At 38.7% G+C, this 17,229-nt stretch overlaps 1 protein-coding gene and 1 long non-coding RNA gene across 7 annotated transcripts in view; one reads left to right on the plus strand and one right to left on the minus strand.

Annotated features, from left to right (window-relative positions):
• dennd5a (DENN/MADD domain containing 5A) overlaps positions 1–3,996 on the minus strand; it is a 38,923-nt gene extending 34,927 nt beyond the window's left edge. For all 6 annotated transcript variants that reach the window (XM_084001747.1, XM_084001743.1, XM_084001746.1 and 3 more), the window contains exon 1: positions 3,772–3,996. In XM_084001747.1, the coding sequence (XP_083857873.1) occupies positions 3,772–3,871 (100 nt within the window). In that variant the 5' untranslated portion in view covers positions 3,872–3,996. The remainder of the gene's footprint in view (positions 1–3,771) is intronic.
• A 5,124-nt stretch (positions 3,997–9,120) lies between these two features.
• Positions 9,121–10,670, plus strand: LOC311001516. The gene is made up of 4 exons (XR_014596183.1): positions 9,121–9,148; positions 9,281–9,350; positions 10,124–10,165; positions 10,346–10,670. It is a non-coding gene; the product is annotated as an uncharacterized lncRNA (long non-coding RNA).
• The last annotated feature ends 6,559 nt before the right edge of the window (positions 10,671–17,229 follow it).

Raw genomic sequence — 17,229 nt, forward strand, 5'->3', positions numbered from 1 at the left:
ATATTCTTAAAGCTGATATTTAGCTGACATAACCTGTGGTGATGGAATTTCCACACCATTTCCTTTCTCTTCAACTCAAAACTGAAACAGTCAACAAGGGCAGGCCCCTAACCTCTTTCTACAGTAAACAGCAGCAAGGTGCAAGTAAGTAGAACAACCTCAGTGATCTTTGACCACAGAGCCCCATATGTACGTCTTTGCAAGCGTTCAATGGGTTCCTCTTTTATTCAGAGACAAAGGTCTAAAGGAAGCCTTATCACACAACTTGTGATTTATAACAGAAAAAACATGCAAATCCATGGCACTAGAGATATTTAAAAAAAAATGAAAGGTTATTTGAAACTAACAGTGTTCACACATCTGAGTCTGAGTTGAGTGAGATAAGAGCTTTCTGATCAGTGACACACACTAAAGTATATTGCCCATTTTATTTTGCAGCTACACAATGCCACCTAATTATACTGAAAAATTGAGATTTTTTTTTTTTTTTTGCACTAATGCACGGCTGACATTTTCATATGAATTCAGTCAAGCGACTTCCAAATGTTAGACTTAATGGAGTGAAAAACATGAGTGTACTGTGGGTGGAGGGCCAAAAACTGAGAGGAAGAAAAACAGCCGTATATTTAGATTTAACTGCACTGGTGTGGACGGTCGGTACCTCGGTCTGGCTGGGCAGACAAGATATCCCTGTGCGCTGCTCATGGTTGTGCTCAATTCAACACTGAATACTTAACGTTCTTGAACTTTTGATCATTTCATAAATCTCAAGATAAAAAGCACTCATCTTGTAAGAAGAGTGAACTTGAATTAAAAGGAAGTAAAAATAGGAAGTACAGGGGTTGAGTCTTTTAAAACTTTAAAGGAGAAAAAAAAAAACTTTCTTTCAACCACAACGCCAACTCTTGAGGCCTCTCACTACCTGCTGAGTCACAGTAAATCACACAGATACGTCTTTGAAGTCGATCTCCCCAATCATCTGTGTTGTGAGCACCAAAACAACAATTATTCACTTTCACTAAAAAGTCAGACACGTTGGAGAGCTGTCAGAAGCTAGAAGAGTGTCGTAGCAACAACTCGGCCAACGGGGGCTTACACACAGTTACTAACAACGGGCTTACTGGTACTTAGTAGATTTACACATGACCTTCAACAGGAGTCTGACCTTTTGTGACAAAAGTGAACGCTTTCTTATCTCTCTTGACATTTTAACCCAACTGAATACAAGTGCAGAGTTAAATATATCATTTTAGTAAAAGGGATATTATGTTTTTCTATGACCTGTTCACTTCCTTCAGCATTCAGGGTTTCCCCTCCATGGATACTTTGTTAGTAGAGGTGATGATGTGGAAAGCCCTGACATTACCTGAGGGGACTGTTATTGCCAGATGTTTGCATAGCATAAACTCTGAATAAATGAATGAATAAAAAAAAAAAAATCAACCTAAAATTTGAGTAGACATTGAATTCTGTATTGTATCATTACCTATAAACAATTAAAGCTGTGTAAAAACTGAAATTTCCCACGGGTGGTTCATGTCCTGGAGCTGCGAACTGGCTCTTTGATGTGTCCTTTGAAGATAAAATGTGCAGTTATAGTAACGTATCCTGTCACATGACGGCTCCTTCTGGTTAGCTGACACAAACAGACACACATCGTAATAGAGCGACTGCTTTACCTCATCTTCAAATGTCTCTGTGCATGGTGGGAATAAATGAGCTCTTCACTAAACAACTGCAGCTTAATGGGCTCTATCTTGTGTTTTGTGTTCATCATTTGTCAGAAAGTTAAAGATGGTAAAAAGCCACATGAACAATCCCAGGAGCATCTTCTAACAAGCTGTATATAATAAGAAGTAACCCTCCACAGCTGGCGAGTATTCACAACTGTCTGGGCCTACAATCAGATCTAAAATGGTTCGTCCAGGCCTCATCGTTACACAGAGAGAATATGACTTCCATTTATGGTATCAGTGAGAAAGCAATAACGATTAAATCCCCTCTAGTTAATTTTTCATTGCAATATCAACATCCATATCATCATGGAATGGTACATTCCATGATGTTTTACAAGTAAAATGCTAAACAAATTATGGATACCACATAAATGTTTGATAAAGGATTCATATCTAACAAATAAAGATGGTTATTACTTTGATACAGAAATCCTATCAACAAACAGCAGCATTTCCAGCGATGGCCAGAAATAAGGGTAATTATGCTATAGCTACCCTTATTTCTGGCCATCGCGATTCGCTAGGATAAACAACTTGTTATCACTACACAGTATATATCATGGTAATGTTTTATCTTACAGGATTGAGTTCACAATGTTTTAGGAGAGAGAAAAACACTAAATATAGAATAGAGACACATTCCTGAGATGGCTATTTAAACAATTGAAGTAGAAGTTTGTATTTGACTTCCAGATGAATTTAAATCAAATAAATTGCTCCAATTGAACCTCTGTGAATATGAATTTCTCTTTCATTTAGTACAAGAACATTCATTTATGCTGAACTGTAGCTATGATTGTTTGTAGAAACATTTTGCACATGTAGCTCCCCTGCTGTGTTTTGAGTAGGAGTCCCCAGGTAGTGCTAGCTTAGCATTTATAAATAACTGCGAGTAATAAGTGATCACCCTCTGGTATAGCCTACCTGTAATTGGCACCAGATGATGTGGCTCAGTCCAGTGAAAACGTTTCAGGAGATTATTTCAAAGAGTAAACTGGAAATTTCAAACCCACCAAAATAAAAGCATTAACCGTGGTGTCGTGTTGCTCTCTATTTCTAAAAATGTGAACTTGAAACATCTGCTGACCAGAAATGTGATATGAAAGAAAAACAGCACTGTTGCCATGCCGATGTTTCCTACAGTTCATGCTCAGGGGGGCCCCCAGACCATCCACGGGGAACCTCTGGGGGCCACGGCTTTACATGCAGATACAATGGCAGATACAATCCAGTCCTTTCAATGCACAAAAACAAACGCTCATGCAGGTTAGGCTATAAATCACAAAACAAAAGGGGGTTATACACTCAGGTGTGTCACAACCTTACTGGAAGGGCGTACAGCTGCTAACCCTCTATGGAGGTTACTTGAAGATTAATACATGCACAATGTGGATCTGTGGTGGATGCTGAGGATGCCAGGGGTCGTAGGGAGGAGGAGGAGGAGGAGGAGGAGGGGGCGCATGGTTCAGTTTCAACATGGGGCAATTGACAGGTTAATCCCTGATACCTGATCTCCTCTCAACAAAGTGGTGACAGCCTCTGTGACAACATCCCTCAGCCAGTTTTTCTCTAAAACCGATGCAGCTATATCAGTGTTATAAAATATACCTGACTTAATAAGACAAGTGTTGCTCGGGAAAATATTCAATATTGCGCAGTGCCAATATCAGATCAGTATAACATGAATAACGTAAAAACCAGGAGGGGTGTTTTTTTTTCTCGACAATGTTTGAATTAAAATTCATGTCAGTGCGTTAAAGAGACACAACAAGCCCGTAATCCCTTCGCCTCAAACAAACAGGCTGAGAGAAGATGAGCTAGGCCTAATGTTATGTTATAATCATAATAACCTACATTATTGTGTCACACCAGTAAAATAAAACACATATACGTTTAGACATCTTACTTTTGAAAAAAAAAAGGCTAAATAATAACGTTAAGGTGGAAAATAACAAGGCCCCTTGGTTCCTATCCTTCCCTATTTGCTTCCAGCGGCATCAGTCCGACATTTACCCCGATGGCTAAACGCTCTTACCGGACAGTTCGTCGGGTTCCAGTCCGCTGTCGGTGTCGAGTCCGCAGATCACAAAATAATCTGCGAACCGGCAGGAACCGGAGCTGAAGCCGGTGGTCATTTTGAGACTGGTCCGGTGGTACCCTTATCCCCCCAACAGGGAGCATATTAAAGGAACTGGGAGAGGTTATTGCTCTCTGCCATCACGGATGCTACGGCGAAGCTCGAAAATCACAACCGATACTGAAGCTAACAACCAGTTCTGCTGCTGCTGCGAAGCTCACGTCGACGACGTCAACGGCGAAGACACATCCGGTCACACCCCTTCACAATAAAACACCAGCGCTGGAGGGTTAAACAGCAGAAACCTGAAATTAAAACGAGAAGCAGTTGTTTTATGGTTGTTGTTTTTTTTAAAACCGTTCAACATTTCTAATATTATTTTATTTAATACCTGTTTCTATACATAATTGTAATCATGGATACACATTTGAACACCGTGCATGGTGAATATCAATATAGCCTACCACTTTTATTTGTGAAGCACTTTGTGATTTTTATCTGTGAAAGGTGCTATATAAATAATAATAATAATAATAATAATAATAATAATAATAATAATTATTATTATTATTATTATTATTATTATTATTATTATTATTATTATTATTATTATTATGAGTGTGAGAGTACATTATTGATATGCGTTAATGTATGTTTGTAATGGGTTTGTCTGCATCTGTGCACGTCTCTAGCTCAGGGTGTATGTTGCACTGATGTGTGCATGCACTGTAATAGAACGTCTCTGACTGTATGTATGTGGTTAAGCAATTGTCAAGAAGGCCCCATACTCTAACCGGAAGTTACTACCACAACAGGACGCTGAGGCGATGATGGATGATGATACTTTTGACTACTGAAGAAACGCAATGTGGCTGGGCTCCTCCTAGTGGCCCTGGTAGATAGGGGCAAGTGCCTCAGTGGCGACAGTGGTTCTTCTCTTTCAGCAGCTGTAATATTGGCTGTGGACCATGTTCCCATTTTCATTCATTTTGTGGAAAATTTGTTTTTACATTTTAATCTCACACTTTTTTCACATTTAGTCTTTCTTTTTCATCTTCTCAGGAAATTTTGACCATCATCTACCTCAAAACTACCATCCTCCCACTGCAGTGAAATTAGTTTTAAGTTGGATATTTGACAGACATTCGCTCCTTCTCAATAGATTAAAAATTCATAGAAAATATAAGATGTGTTCAAATACAATAAAAACAGGTGTGTGTCATAGAGGAGGCTTAGCTCTACCATCCTGTTTTGATTTTGAGTCAACAGGTCACATGACCTGGGAGTTATTGAGCTATAATGCTCATATTTACTGTATAAAATACATAAAAAATTCATATAAAATATGACATTCGTTTAAATGCAATAAAAACAGGTGTGTCTCATAGAGGAGGCTTAGCTCTACCATCCTGTGTTGATTTTGAGCCAACAGGTCACATGACCTTGGAGTTATTGAGCTATAATGCTCATATTTACAGTATAAAATAAATCAAAAATCCATATAAAATATTACATTCGTTTAAATGCAATAAAAACAGGTGTGTGTCATAGAGGAGGCTTAGCTCTACCATCCTGTGTTGATTTTGAGTCAACAGGTCACATGACCTGAGAGTTATTGAGCTATAATGCTCATATTTACAGTATGAAATATATTTAAAAAATTCATATAAAATAGTGAATGTGTTTAAATGCAATAAAAACAGGTGTGTGTCATAGAGGAGGCTTAGCTCTACCATCCTGTGTTGATTTTGAGTCAACGGGTCACATGACCTGGGAGTTATTGCTCATATTTACAGTATAAAATATATAAAAAATTTAAACGAATGTAATATTTTATATGGATTTTTGATTTATTTTATACTGTAAATATGAGCATTATAGCTCAATAACTCCAAGGTCATGTGACCTGTTGACTCAAAATCAACACAAGATGGTAGAGCTAAGCCTCCTCTATGAGACACACTTGTTTTTATTGTATTTAAACACATTTAATATTTTATAAGGATTTTTAATGTATTTTATACCGTAAATATGAGGATTATAGCTCAATAACTCCCAGGTCATGTGACCTGTTGGCTCAAAATCAACACAGGATGGTAGGGCTAAGCCTCCTCTATGACACACACCTGTTTTTATTGCATTTAAACACATTTACTATTTTATATGAATTTTTAATGTATTTTATACAGTAAATATGAGCATTATAGCTCAATAACTCCAAGGTCATGTGACCTGTTGGCTCAAAATCAACACAGGATGGTAGAGCTAAGCCTCCTCTATGAGACACACCTGTTTTTATTGCATTTAAACACATTTACTATTTTATATGAATTTTTTATATATTTTATACAGTAAATATGAGCATTATAGCTCAATAACTCCCAGGTCATGTGACCTGTTGGCTCAAAATCAACACAGGGTGGTAGAGCTAAGCCTCCTCTATGAGACACACCTGTTTTTATTGCATTTGAACACATCTTATATTTTATATGGATTTTTGATTTATTTTATACTGTAAATATGAGAATTATAGCTCAATAACTCCAAGGTCATGTGACCTGTTGACTCAAAATCAACACAAGATGGTAGAGCTAAGCCTCCTCTATGAGACACACTTGTTTTTATTGTATTTAAACACATTTAATATTTTATAAGGATTTTTAATGTATTTTATACCGTAAATATGAGCATTATAGCTCAATAACTCCCAGGTCATGTGACCTGTTGGCTCAAAATCAACACAGGATGGTAGGGCTAAGCCTCCTCTATGACACACACCTGTTTTTATTGCATTTAAACACATTTACTATTTTATATGAATTTTTTATATATTTTATACAGTAAATATGAGCATTATAGCTCAATAACTCCCAGGTTATGTGACCTGTTGGCTCAAAATCAACACAGGATGGTAGAGCTAAGCCTCCTCTATGAGACACACCTGTTTTTATTGCATTTGAACAGATCTTATATTTTATATGGATTTTTGATTTATTTTATACTGTAAATATGAGAATTATAGCTCAATAACTCCAAGGTCATGTGACCTGTTGACTCAAAATCAACACAAGATGGTAGAGCTAAGCCTCCTCTATGAGACACACCTGTTTTTATTGCATTTGAACAGATCTTATATTTTATATGGATTTTTGATTTATTTTATACTGTAAATATGAGAATTATAGCTCAATAACTCCAAGGTCATGTGACCTGTTGACTCAAAATCAACACAAGATGGTAGAGCTAAGCCTCCTCTATGAGACACACTTGTTTTTATTGTATTTAAACACATTTAATATTTTATAAGGATTTTTAATGTATTTTATACCGTAAATATGAGCATTATAGCTCAATAACTCCCAGGTCATGTGACCTGTTGGCTCAAAATCAACACAGGATGGTAGGGCTAAGCCTCCTCTATGAGACACACCTGTTTTTATTGCATTTAAACACATTTACTATTTTATATGAATTTTTTATATCTTTTATACAGTAAATATGAGCATTATAGCTCAATAACTCCCAGGTCATGTGACCTGTTGGCTCAAAATCAACACAGGATGGTAGAGCTAAGCCTCCTCTATGAGACACACCTGTTTTTATTGCATTTAAACACATTTACTATTTTATATGAATTTTTTATATCTTTTATACAGTAAATATGAGCATTATAGCTCAATAACTCCCAGGTCATGTGACCTGTTGGCTCAAAATCAACACAGGATGGTAGAGCTAAGCCTCCTCTATGAGACACACCTGTTTTTATTGCATTTGAACACATCTTATATTTTATATGGATTTTTAATATATTGAGAAGCGAGTGAGTGAGCGAATGTCTGTCAAATATCCAACTTCAAACTAACTTCACTGCAGTCATCCTCCCTGTAGTGCTCTCACCGTTGAAATCAGTTTGATACAGACACAGACAGAAGGTTTACAGTTGGTGACTTAGTAAACTGCACTGTATGTTTCTCTTATCTCTGCCATCTAAACCTAGAGTGGCATCTAGTGGTAGACATAATAATATACCTATATATATTTTTTAAATTTACCCAAATTCCAGCTGTTAGCTGTTCATGAGCACAAATTTGGAAGCTCGTGACAAGCACTTTTGTCTTTCATAAAAGTGCATGGAGTAGAATTGATTATTATAAGTGGGTGATTAATTAAAATGTTATGTCCAGCATCAGCATGCCCAGAACATATAAAACAACGTTATGTGTTCGATCTGAAATGTTTACACAATTCAAATTAGGTCTTATTTAAAGAAGCACGATCACAAATTCCAATTCTTTGTTCGGCCACTAGATGGGGTCAGTGGTGCAGCGTATCAGATATAAACATCCTCGTCCTCTTTACTGTAGCGTGCAGTTCAGGAGGTGGGGCTTGTCTCATGCAAAGGAATTCTGCATTTGCTCCACAGGCACTAGGACCATTGGCTATATTTTATGTTGCGCCCCTGGACCTATTTATTGCATATTTCAGTTTGTTTTATTGCTTTTACTGTTGTATTTGCGATAGTGCTACTTTAATAGTTAGAAAGGTTAGTAAACAATTTCCAAAGATTTTAAGAGGATAGTGATACAAGATCAGTTTCAGCTCAGAGGTGATAAGGCAACAATTTTGGTGCAGCCCATAACCCTGTTTGTGTATCTCATATTTACTGCTTTGCTGTCCATACAACACAGTATCAGGTCACTAATAGAGAGCTGTGTTCAAATGAATTTTGTCTCAGCTGACTGTCTTACTGTTTTTTTTTTATGACGTGATGGATTACAACTTCTCAACATCCACATCTGTGCAATTAAAGAGTCAAATAATTTGTGGACATTCAACTCAGCAAGTGGACTGAACCATTAGCACTATCCACCTATAGGGCCCTAACTGCATAAGAACCTCAAATGCTGTCAATATCTGACTTTATGTCCACTCAAAATACAAATGCGGTATTTTGGTCCATATGAAACTCTTTATGAAAGTGTGTATCCAGTGTATACAGTTACACTGAGAAATTGATGGTTATTTTTATTTTGTGATTGTATAGTAAAAATTATTTTGTTCGCAAAGAGTCTGGAGGCCAAAATGAAGTCTGGGCCAGGCATGCAATGGGCCATAACACAAATAGTATCTTCTCTTGTGTTTTTTCTTGACTTTTTGACCTTTTGTCTCGTCAACTCGGCCTACAGGTTTATGGCGCTTAGTCATATCTGGTCCATTCAGCAATGTTTTTGTAATGTGGTTTTAGAATCGAAAGGAAAAGTGTTTCCTCCTCAGGTTGTCTCACTTCCTGATTCTGACACAGACTGTTGACTTCATCTCCGATGTAATTTCTTGTGTAAGTAGTGGATGTTTATTCCTTTATTGGTGTGTATTGTAACATATTCTGTTACTTTATTTAAATAACCTTACAATTAATCTTCGAGGTGTGTTGTTGTAGTTCCTTAACATTCAAAACATATCATGACAGGTGTGTGTTCATCTGCTTCTGTGTTGCCGGATCTTGCCGCTCAACTGAAACTTTTAAGACACATAAATAAGTAGGTAAGACATGGTTTTAACCATATTCAAAATTTACTAATTTACAAATATACATTCACTGAGCAATCTATTTACACCTTTGTCGTCCAACTTTATCTTGAAGTAGATTTATGTCAGTATTATTTGTATGAAAGCAATAAATAGAACAAATACAAAACCTGAATTTGTAAACTCACAAAGATATCTTATATTTTATATATGATGATGGATCCACAACATGTATGTGAATACATGTACAAATAAATGAAGAGCATTTGTGAACAACATTTACAACTTATTTTATTTGTGAAGCGAAAAGCGAAGACTATAGATTTCCTGAATGGACAGTTAAATAGGATTCACATTCTCTACTTAAAAACATATTCTATTCAGCTTGTTTTTTCCCCAGTTAAGTTAGAATGACGGGCAGTGTAAAGCTTATTGTCTGAAATCCACCATGTGTAATATTTGATTGTTAGACCAGACACATTTGTCTCTTTGAGGACAGAGATTGTCTCCAACCTTACACTGATGATTAATTGACTGATTATAATAACATTAGTAGTTATACAATTGGTGAAGATAGGCCAATGATGGGCAACCTAATCCACTCATTTGAATAAGAATGGAATTGTTTCCTGATTTATTTTAAAATAATCTAAGCAGTGCCAGGTTAATCCATGTTCAGGTTGTAGCTAAATATTTACAGCTCAGACTTGATCTTCTCCTCCAAAAATGTCAAACTATTGCCTTATTAGCCTATTCCTCATTATTTTTTTGTGTCTTTTCACAGGGAGGATGATGTGGATTGTGGTCATACTGTTCTCTATAAGTGGTTGGTTTTCTTTCTTTTTTCTTTTTTAAGATATGATTCATACTTAATTTGAAGGCCCCTTGTACCCTAAAATGATACTGTGCATAACTGTGTTAAATTTGGTCTCTGTCTCAGTCTCTGAGTAGCTACCACCAAAACTGTGACCACTGTCCCTCTTGTCTCTGTCTCTCATCTATACAGGAATGTTTGTTATCACAGGCACTGAGATTGTTTATCAGGCAGAGGAGAATGACACTGTCACCATCAGATTGGACATTCAGACCAAAACTGACATGCCTCTCAACATTAATTGCTCTTTCCTGTCAAAGCCTCTAAAAGTTTTGTATCACATGGAAAATGGAAATGACATCCCAGAGTCTCAGCATCAGCACTTTTCAGGACGGGTTCAGTTTGATGGAGAAGCTCCCAGAGAAGGACAGGTCAGACTTAGTGTGTCCAGAGTCACAGCTGAAGACTCTGGAAAATACATCTGTGAACTGGCTGTTTATGACAAGATCATGGAGAAACTGGACCTCATGACTTCTCGTAAGTTCTCTCAGAGGTCAAATGCCATTTTTTTCTTTAAGTTATTTGGTCAAAGGGGAGTAATCATAAATGACTTGTGGTTGTGGTACTGATGCACTTATACATGCAGTATTTTTCCACAGAACACTTTGTCTTGAATGTAACCCAGACCACTGAAGGAGAGAAAAATGACCAAACTCCTGCAGGTATGTCAAATAATGTTTGTAAGTTGTTCATGGTTTGCATTCTCAAAAATGAACTGTTACCACAGTTATATAGGCCTATATATGTTTTAAAAAAGCTAGTGCCAGCTGTTATTTTGCATCACAGTTATGAAACGTATGAATTGGTAACCAAAAATTGCGATCCAACTATTGTCTCACTATACCAGAAGATGGACTATAATAGTACATGTAAATCACAAAATGATCATTCTATTTAAACTTAGGGCTAGCTCTATGATTTGTTATCATAACACAATACAACTACTTTATTGGCTTGCAATTGTGTCACTGTCACCTATTTCAGACTGACAATGTTAATGATTGGATGATGACCTGTAACTTGTTTTTTATTTTAGTTTATTTGACTAAACATAAATAATAACCCTGAGATGAAAATGTAATAACAGAATAACAAATCATCTGGGCTGGACTGTGTCATGTACAGTAGGCCTATACCTGTATTTTCATTTGTGTATAAATCAAGCATGTTGGGGAAAACTCTGATATATGGCATAAATTCATAAATTGGCATTGACCTGTACATGAACAACTATTGAGTTTACTGAGTGGTACCAGACATGACCTACAGATATGTATGTACATCTTCATAGGACCTAAAAGCCCACCAAAAGGTCCGAGGCGGAAATGGGCTAGATGTCACCATCCCACTGGATTGATAACAGCTGCAGTATATACAGCTCTTGTAATTCTAGTAGGTGTTGCCTTATATGTAAGAAAAAGAAACAGAAACACTGGCTGAACATTGGCTGATGGTATGTTCATTTTTACTTTGCTTGATGTTAGTAAGTAATGGGACATTTGCTCAAGTACTAAAAGTTTGAATTAATGTTTACCTGAGTAAGGTTTCGTAACATTATACTGTATGTGAAATACTGTCTTGTGGTTTTATTTGTGACCTCCAATGCTTCATTTGTTCTAACTGTTATAATAGCTCAAGACTGTGGTGGAAGCTGCATCATTTCAGCTCAGCTTCAATCATGGACATATACATTCAAGCTGAATGATTAAACTTAAGAGATATATTTTACAATGTGTTTTATTGAAACTGAAATCGTATGTAACTATACTAATAATAATTTCTATTGATTACACTTACCATTTTTTTTATTTTTACCAGTGGCCAATCTGTAGCTTTGAACCATCAGAAAAAATATCTGCTGACTTGTTGATTATATTGCTTTTGTGAGTATTTATAATGATGTATGATTAAAAATGATAAAATTATATATAATGATTATCAAAACATATTTTATGTTTTTTCAGCTATTAAATTGTATTCTGCTTTATTGCTGCCTAGATCTCTACTGTGCTGTAGCCTGCTGACACTTTCAATAAGACGCTCTGTGTATGTGCACATGTTTTAATATAAGGAAATATGAGACACAACGGAAAGTGCTGTTTTCACAGGAAGATAAATTGATGAAAATATTCTATGTGAAGTGCCTTTTTGTTCTTTGAAGATAAAGTTGTTTTAATATAGATCTCAATTTCTTTATTAAAGAGCAGACTGAAATCAGTTAACACATGCTTGGTGTCAGTGGTATTCTACGCAATTGTATGGAGAAAAAAACATGAAGGTGAGGTTTAGCACATTTATGCAAAACTATGCGTGAAGTTGATAAATTGAACATTCTAAAGAAAACTGGTGAAATAAATAAGTTAATATTGCAGAAATTTCTGTTCACCTTTTATATAGCCTACAGTTTATGCTTAAATTAAATAATGGAAATAAATAAATAGAGGCTGCTGATTATAGATCTATTAGCTATATAATGTTATAGGCTATGTTCCATGGGCTGGATCTGGATTTTCAGTGTCACTCACATTGTGATCACATCGTGTGTGTTACAGTCCAATGAAATGTTATTCAAATAGGTTACAATCCGTTTGATTGAACATGGACCAAATGCTGCCTTTGCACCAGTAGGCTAGCAAGTTGAGATAAAAAAACCCCCAAAAAAACAAACAGCTGATGGGTACCGGCAGGCCAAGCGGACAGCAGCCCAGGAGGTCGCGGAAGCAAAAACTCGGGTCTGGGAAAAGTTCGGGCAGGCTATGGAGGAGGACTACCGGTCGGCCTCGAGGAAATTCTGGCAAACCATCCGACGCCTCAGGAGGGGGAAGCAGTGCTCCGCCAACACTGTTTACAGTGGAGGAGGAGAGCTGTTGACCTCAACTGGGGATATCGTCGGGCGGTGGAAGGAATACTTCGAGGATCTCCTCAATCCCACTGACACGCCTTCCATCGAGGAAGCAGAGGCTGAGGACTCAGAGGTCGATTCATTCATCACCCAAGCTGAAGTCACTGAGGTAGTCCGGAAGCTCCTCAGTGGCAAGGCACCGGGGGTGGATGAAATCCGCCCTGAGTACCTCAAGTCTCTGGATGTTGTGGGGCTGTCGTGGCTGACACGCCTCTGCAGCATTGCGTGTCAGTTGGGGACAGTGCCTCTGGACTGGCAGACCGGGGTGGTGGTCCCTCTCTTCAAAAAGGGGGACCGGAGGGCGTGTTCCAACTATCGGGGATCACACTCCTCAGCCTCCCGGGGAAAGTCTATTCCAGGGTGCTGTAGAGGAGAATTCGGCCGATAGTCGAACCTCGGATTCAGGAGGAACAATGCGGTTTTCGTCCTGGCTGTGGAACGCTGGACCAGCTCTACACCCTCCGCAGAGTGCTCGAGGGCGCATGGGAGTTTGCCCAACCAGTTCACATGTGTTTTGTGGACTTGGAGAAGGCATTCGACCATGTCCCACGTGGCATCCTGTGGGGGGTGCTCCGGGAGTATGGGGTCGGAGGCCCTCTGCTGAGGGCTGTACGGTTCCTGTACGACCGGAGCAGGAGCTTGGTTCGCATTGCCGGCAGTAAGTCAGACCTGTTCCTGGTGCGTGTTGGACTCCGGCAGGGCTGCCCTTTGTCACCGGTTCTGTTCATTATTTTTATGGACAGAATTTCTAGACGCAGCCAAGGGTCGGAGGGGGTCTGGTTCGGGAGCCACTTGATCTCATCTCTGCTTTTTGCAGATGATGTGGTCTTGTTGGCTCCCTCGAGCCAGGACCTTCAGCATGCACTGGGGCGGTTTGCAGCCGAGTGTGAAGCAGCTGGGATGAGAATCAGCACCTCTAAGTCCAAGGCCATGGTTCTTGACCGGAAAAAGGTGGCTTGCCCCCTCCAGGCCAGGGGAGAGTTCCTGCCTCAGGTGGAGGAGTTTAAGTATCTTGGTGTCTTGTTCACGAGTGAGGGAAGGATGGAGCACGAGATTGACAGGCAGATCGGTGCAGCGGCCGCAGTAATGCGGTCATTGTATCGGTCCACCGTGGTGAAGAAGGAGCTGAGCCGAAAGGCAAAGCTCTTGATTTACCGGTCGATCTACGTTCCCACCCTCACCTATGGTCATGAACTCTGGGTCATGACCGAAAGAACAGGATCCCGGATACAAGCGGCCGAAATGAGCTTCCTCCGCAGGGTGGCGGGGCGCTCCCTTAGAGATAGGGTGAGGAGCTCTGTCACCCGGGAGGAGCTCGGAGTAGAGCCGCTGCTCCTCCACATCGAGAGGAGCCAGCTGAGGTGGCTCGGGCACCTGTATAGGATGCCCCCTGGACGCCTCCCTCGGGAAGTGTTCCGGGCATGTCCCACCGGGAGGAGGCCCTGAGGAAGACCCAGGACACGCTGGAGTGACTACGTCACTGGGCTGGCCTGGGAACGCCTTGGGGTCCCTCTGGAAGAGCTGGAGGAAGTGTCCGGGGAGAGGGAAGTCTGGGGATCCCTGCTCCGACTGCTGCCCCCGCGACCCGACTCCGGATAAGCGGTGGACAATGGAAAAAAAAAAAAGAATGTGGAGGCCAAAAAGAACAAAGAAACGCAGAAGTCTGTGCCAGGCATGCAATGGGCCATAACACAAAGAACATATTCTCTTATCTTTTTTCTTGACTCCCTTTTGTTTCGTCAACTTGGCCAACAGGTTTATGGCGCTTAGTCATGTCTGGATTCTGGTCCCTTCAGCAATGTTATGTATACTATTTTTAGAATCGAAAGGAAAAATGTTTCTTCCTCAGGTTATCTTACTTCCTGATCCCAGACTGACACAGACAGTTGGATTCATCTCCGATGTCAACATGTAATTTCTTGTCAGGTAAATATAGTGGATGTTTATTCTTTTATTGGTTGTAACATATTCTGTTAGTTTATTGAAATAACTTGACATTTAATGTTTGAGGTGTGGTGTTGTAGTCAGTCTTTTCCTTACCATTCAAAACATGTCATGACAGGTATGTGTTCATCTTTTTCTGTGTTGCAGCTCAACTAAAACAACAGAAATAGGTAGGTACCACATGGTTTTACAATATTCTGATTTTAATAATTTACAAATATGCACTCACTGAGCACTTTTTTAGGAACACCTCTGTCCTCCAACATTGTGTTGAAATAGATTTATCTCAGTATTATTTGTATGAACAGTAAAAGCAAAACAACAAATACAAAAACTGAATTTGTAAGCTGTAAGGGGGGGGGGGGGGGGGGGGCGTTCCGTTAAGTTATAATGACAGGCAGTGTAAAGCTTATTGTCTGATGGGAGGAGAAATCCACCATATGTAATATTTGATTGTTAGACCAGACACATTTGTCTCTTTGAGGACAGAGATTGTCTCCAACCTACATTGATGATTAACTGACTGATTATAAAAACATTAGTAGTTATTGGTGAAGATAGGCCAATGATGAGCAATAATAATAATCCACTCATTTGAATGGAATTGTTTCCTGTGTTCCTATATTTTAAGATAATCTCACCAGTGCCAGGTTGTAGCTAAATATTTACAGCACAGACTTGATCTTCTCCTCCAAAAATGTCAAACTATTGCCTGATTATTCCTTATTATTACTCCCACAGAGAGAATGATGTGGATTCTGGTCACACTGTTCTCTATCAGTGGTTGGTTTTCTTTCTTTTTTCTTTTTTAATTCTGGGATATGATTCACACTTAATCACACCAAAACCGTGACCACTCTCCCTCTTGTCTCTCTGTCCCTGTCTCTCATCTATACAGGAATGTTTGTTATAACAGGCACTGAGATTGTTTATCAGGCAGAGGAGAATGACACTGTCACCATTGGATTGGACATTCAGACCAAAACCGACATATCTCTCAGCATTAAGTGCTTTTTACTGTCAGAATCTCTAAAAGTTTTGTATCACATGTATAATGGAAATGACATCCCAAAGTCTCAGCATCAGCAGTTTGCAGGACGGGTTCAGTTTGATGGAGAAGGACAGGTCAGACTTCATGTGTCCAGAGTCACAGCTGAAGACTCTGGAAAATACATTTGTGACCTGGCTGTTTATGACAAGATCATGGAGAAACTGACCCTCGTGCCTTCTAGTAAGTTCTCTCATAGGTCAAATGTCCATTTCTTCAAGCTATTTGGTCAAAGGGGAGTGATCATAAGTGACTTATGGTTGTGGTACTGAATCAGTACCACAACCATAAGTCACTTGCACTTATACATGCAGTATTTTTCCACAGAACACTTGTCTTGTCTTGAGTGTAGCCAAGACCCCTGAAGGAAAGAAAAATGTCCAAACTACTGCAGGTATGTCAAATAATTTTTTGTGAGATGTTCAGGGTTTGCATTCTCAAAAACGTGGTGGTTGTTGTGGTACTGATGCACTTACACATGCAGTATTTTTCCACCTTTGTCCTGAGTGTAGCCAAGACCACTGAAGGAGAGAAAAATGTCCGAACTACTGCAGGTATGTCAAATAATATTTGTGAGATGTTCAGGGTTTGCATTCTCGAACTGTTTTCACAGATATATTTTTAAATAGCAAACATTAGTGCCATCTGTTATCTTGCATCACAGTTATGAAACTTATGATTTAGTAATAAGACCAAAATTGCAATTGTCTCACTATCATACTAGAAGATGGACTATAATAGCCTACATGTAAATCACAAAATTATTATTCTATTTAAACTTAGGGCTATGATTTGTAATCATAACACAATACACCTATATTTTATTTGCTTGTGATTGTGTTTATGTCACCTGACTATTTCAGACTGACAATGTTGAATGATTGGATAATGACTTATTTTTTTATTTTAGAAATAAAAACAAAAACAAATAATAATCCTGAGAATATAATAACAGAATAACAAATCATCTGGGGTGGACTGTGTCATGTGTCATGTACCTGTATTTTAATTTGTGTAGCCTATAAATCAAGCATGCTGGGGAAAACTCTGATAAACAGGTATACTTGGCATTGACCTGAAATGCATCATACAAGAGGCAGTTAACAACTATTGAGTTTACTG

This window comes from Trachurus trachurus (assembly GCF_905171665.1).
Source record: "Trachurus trachurus genome assembly, chromosome: 3".
NCBI classification, from domain to species: Eukaryota; Metazoa; Chordata; class Actinopteri; order Carangiformes; family Carangidae; genus Trachurus; species Trachurus trachurus.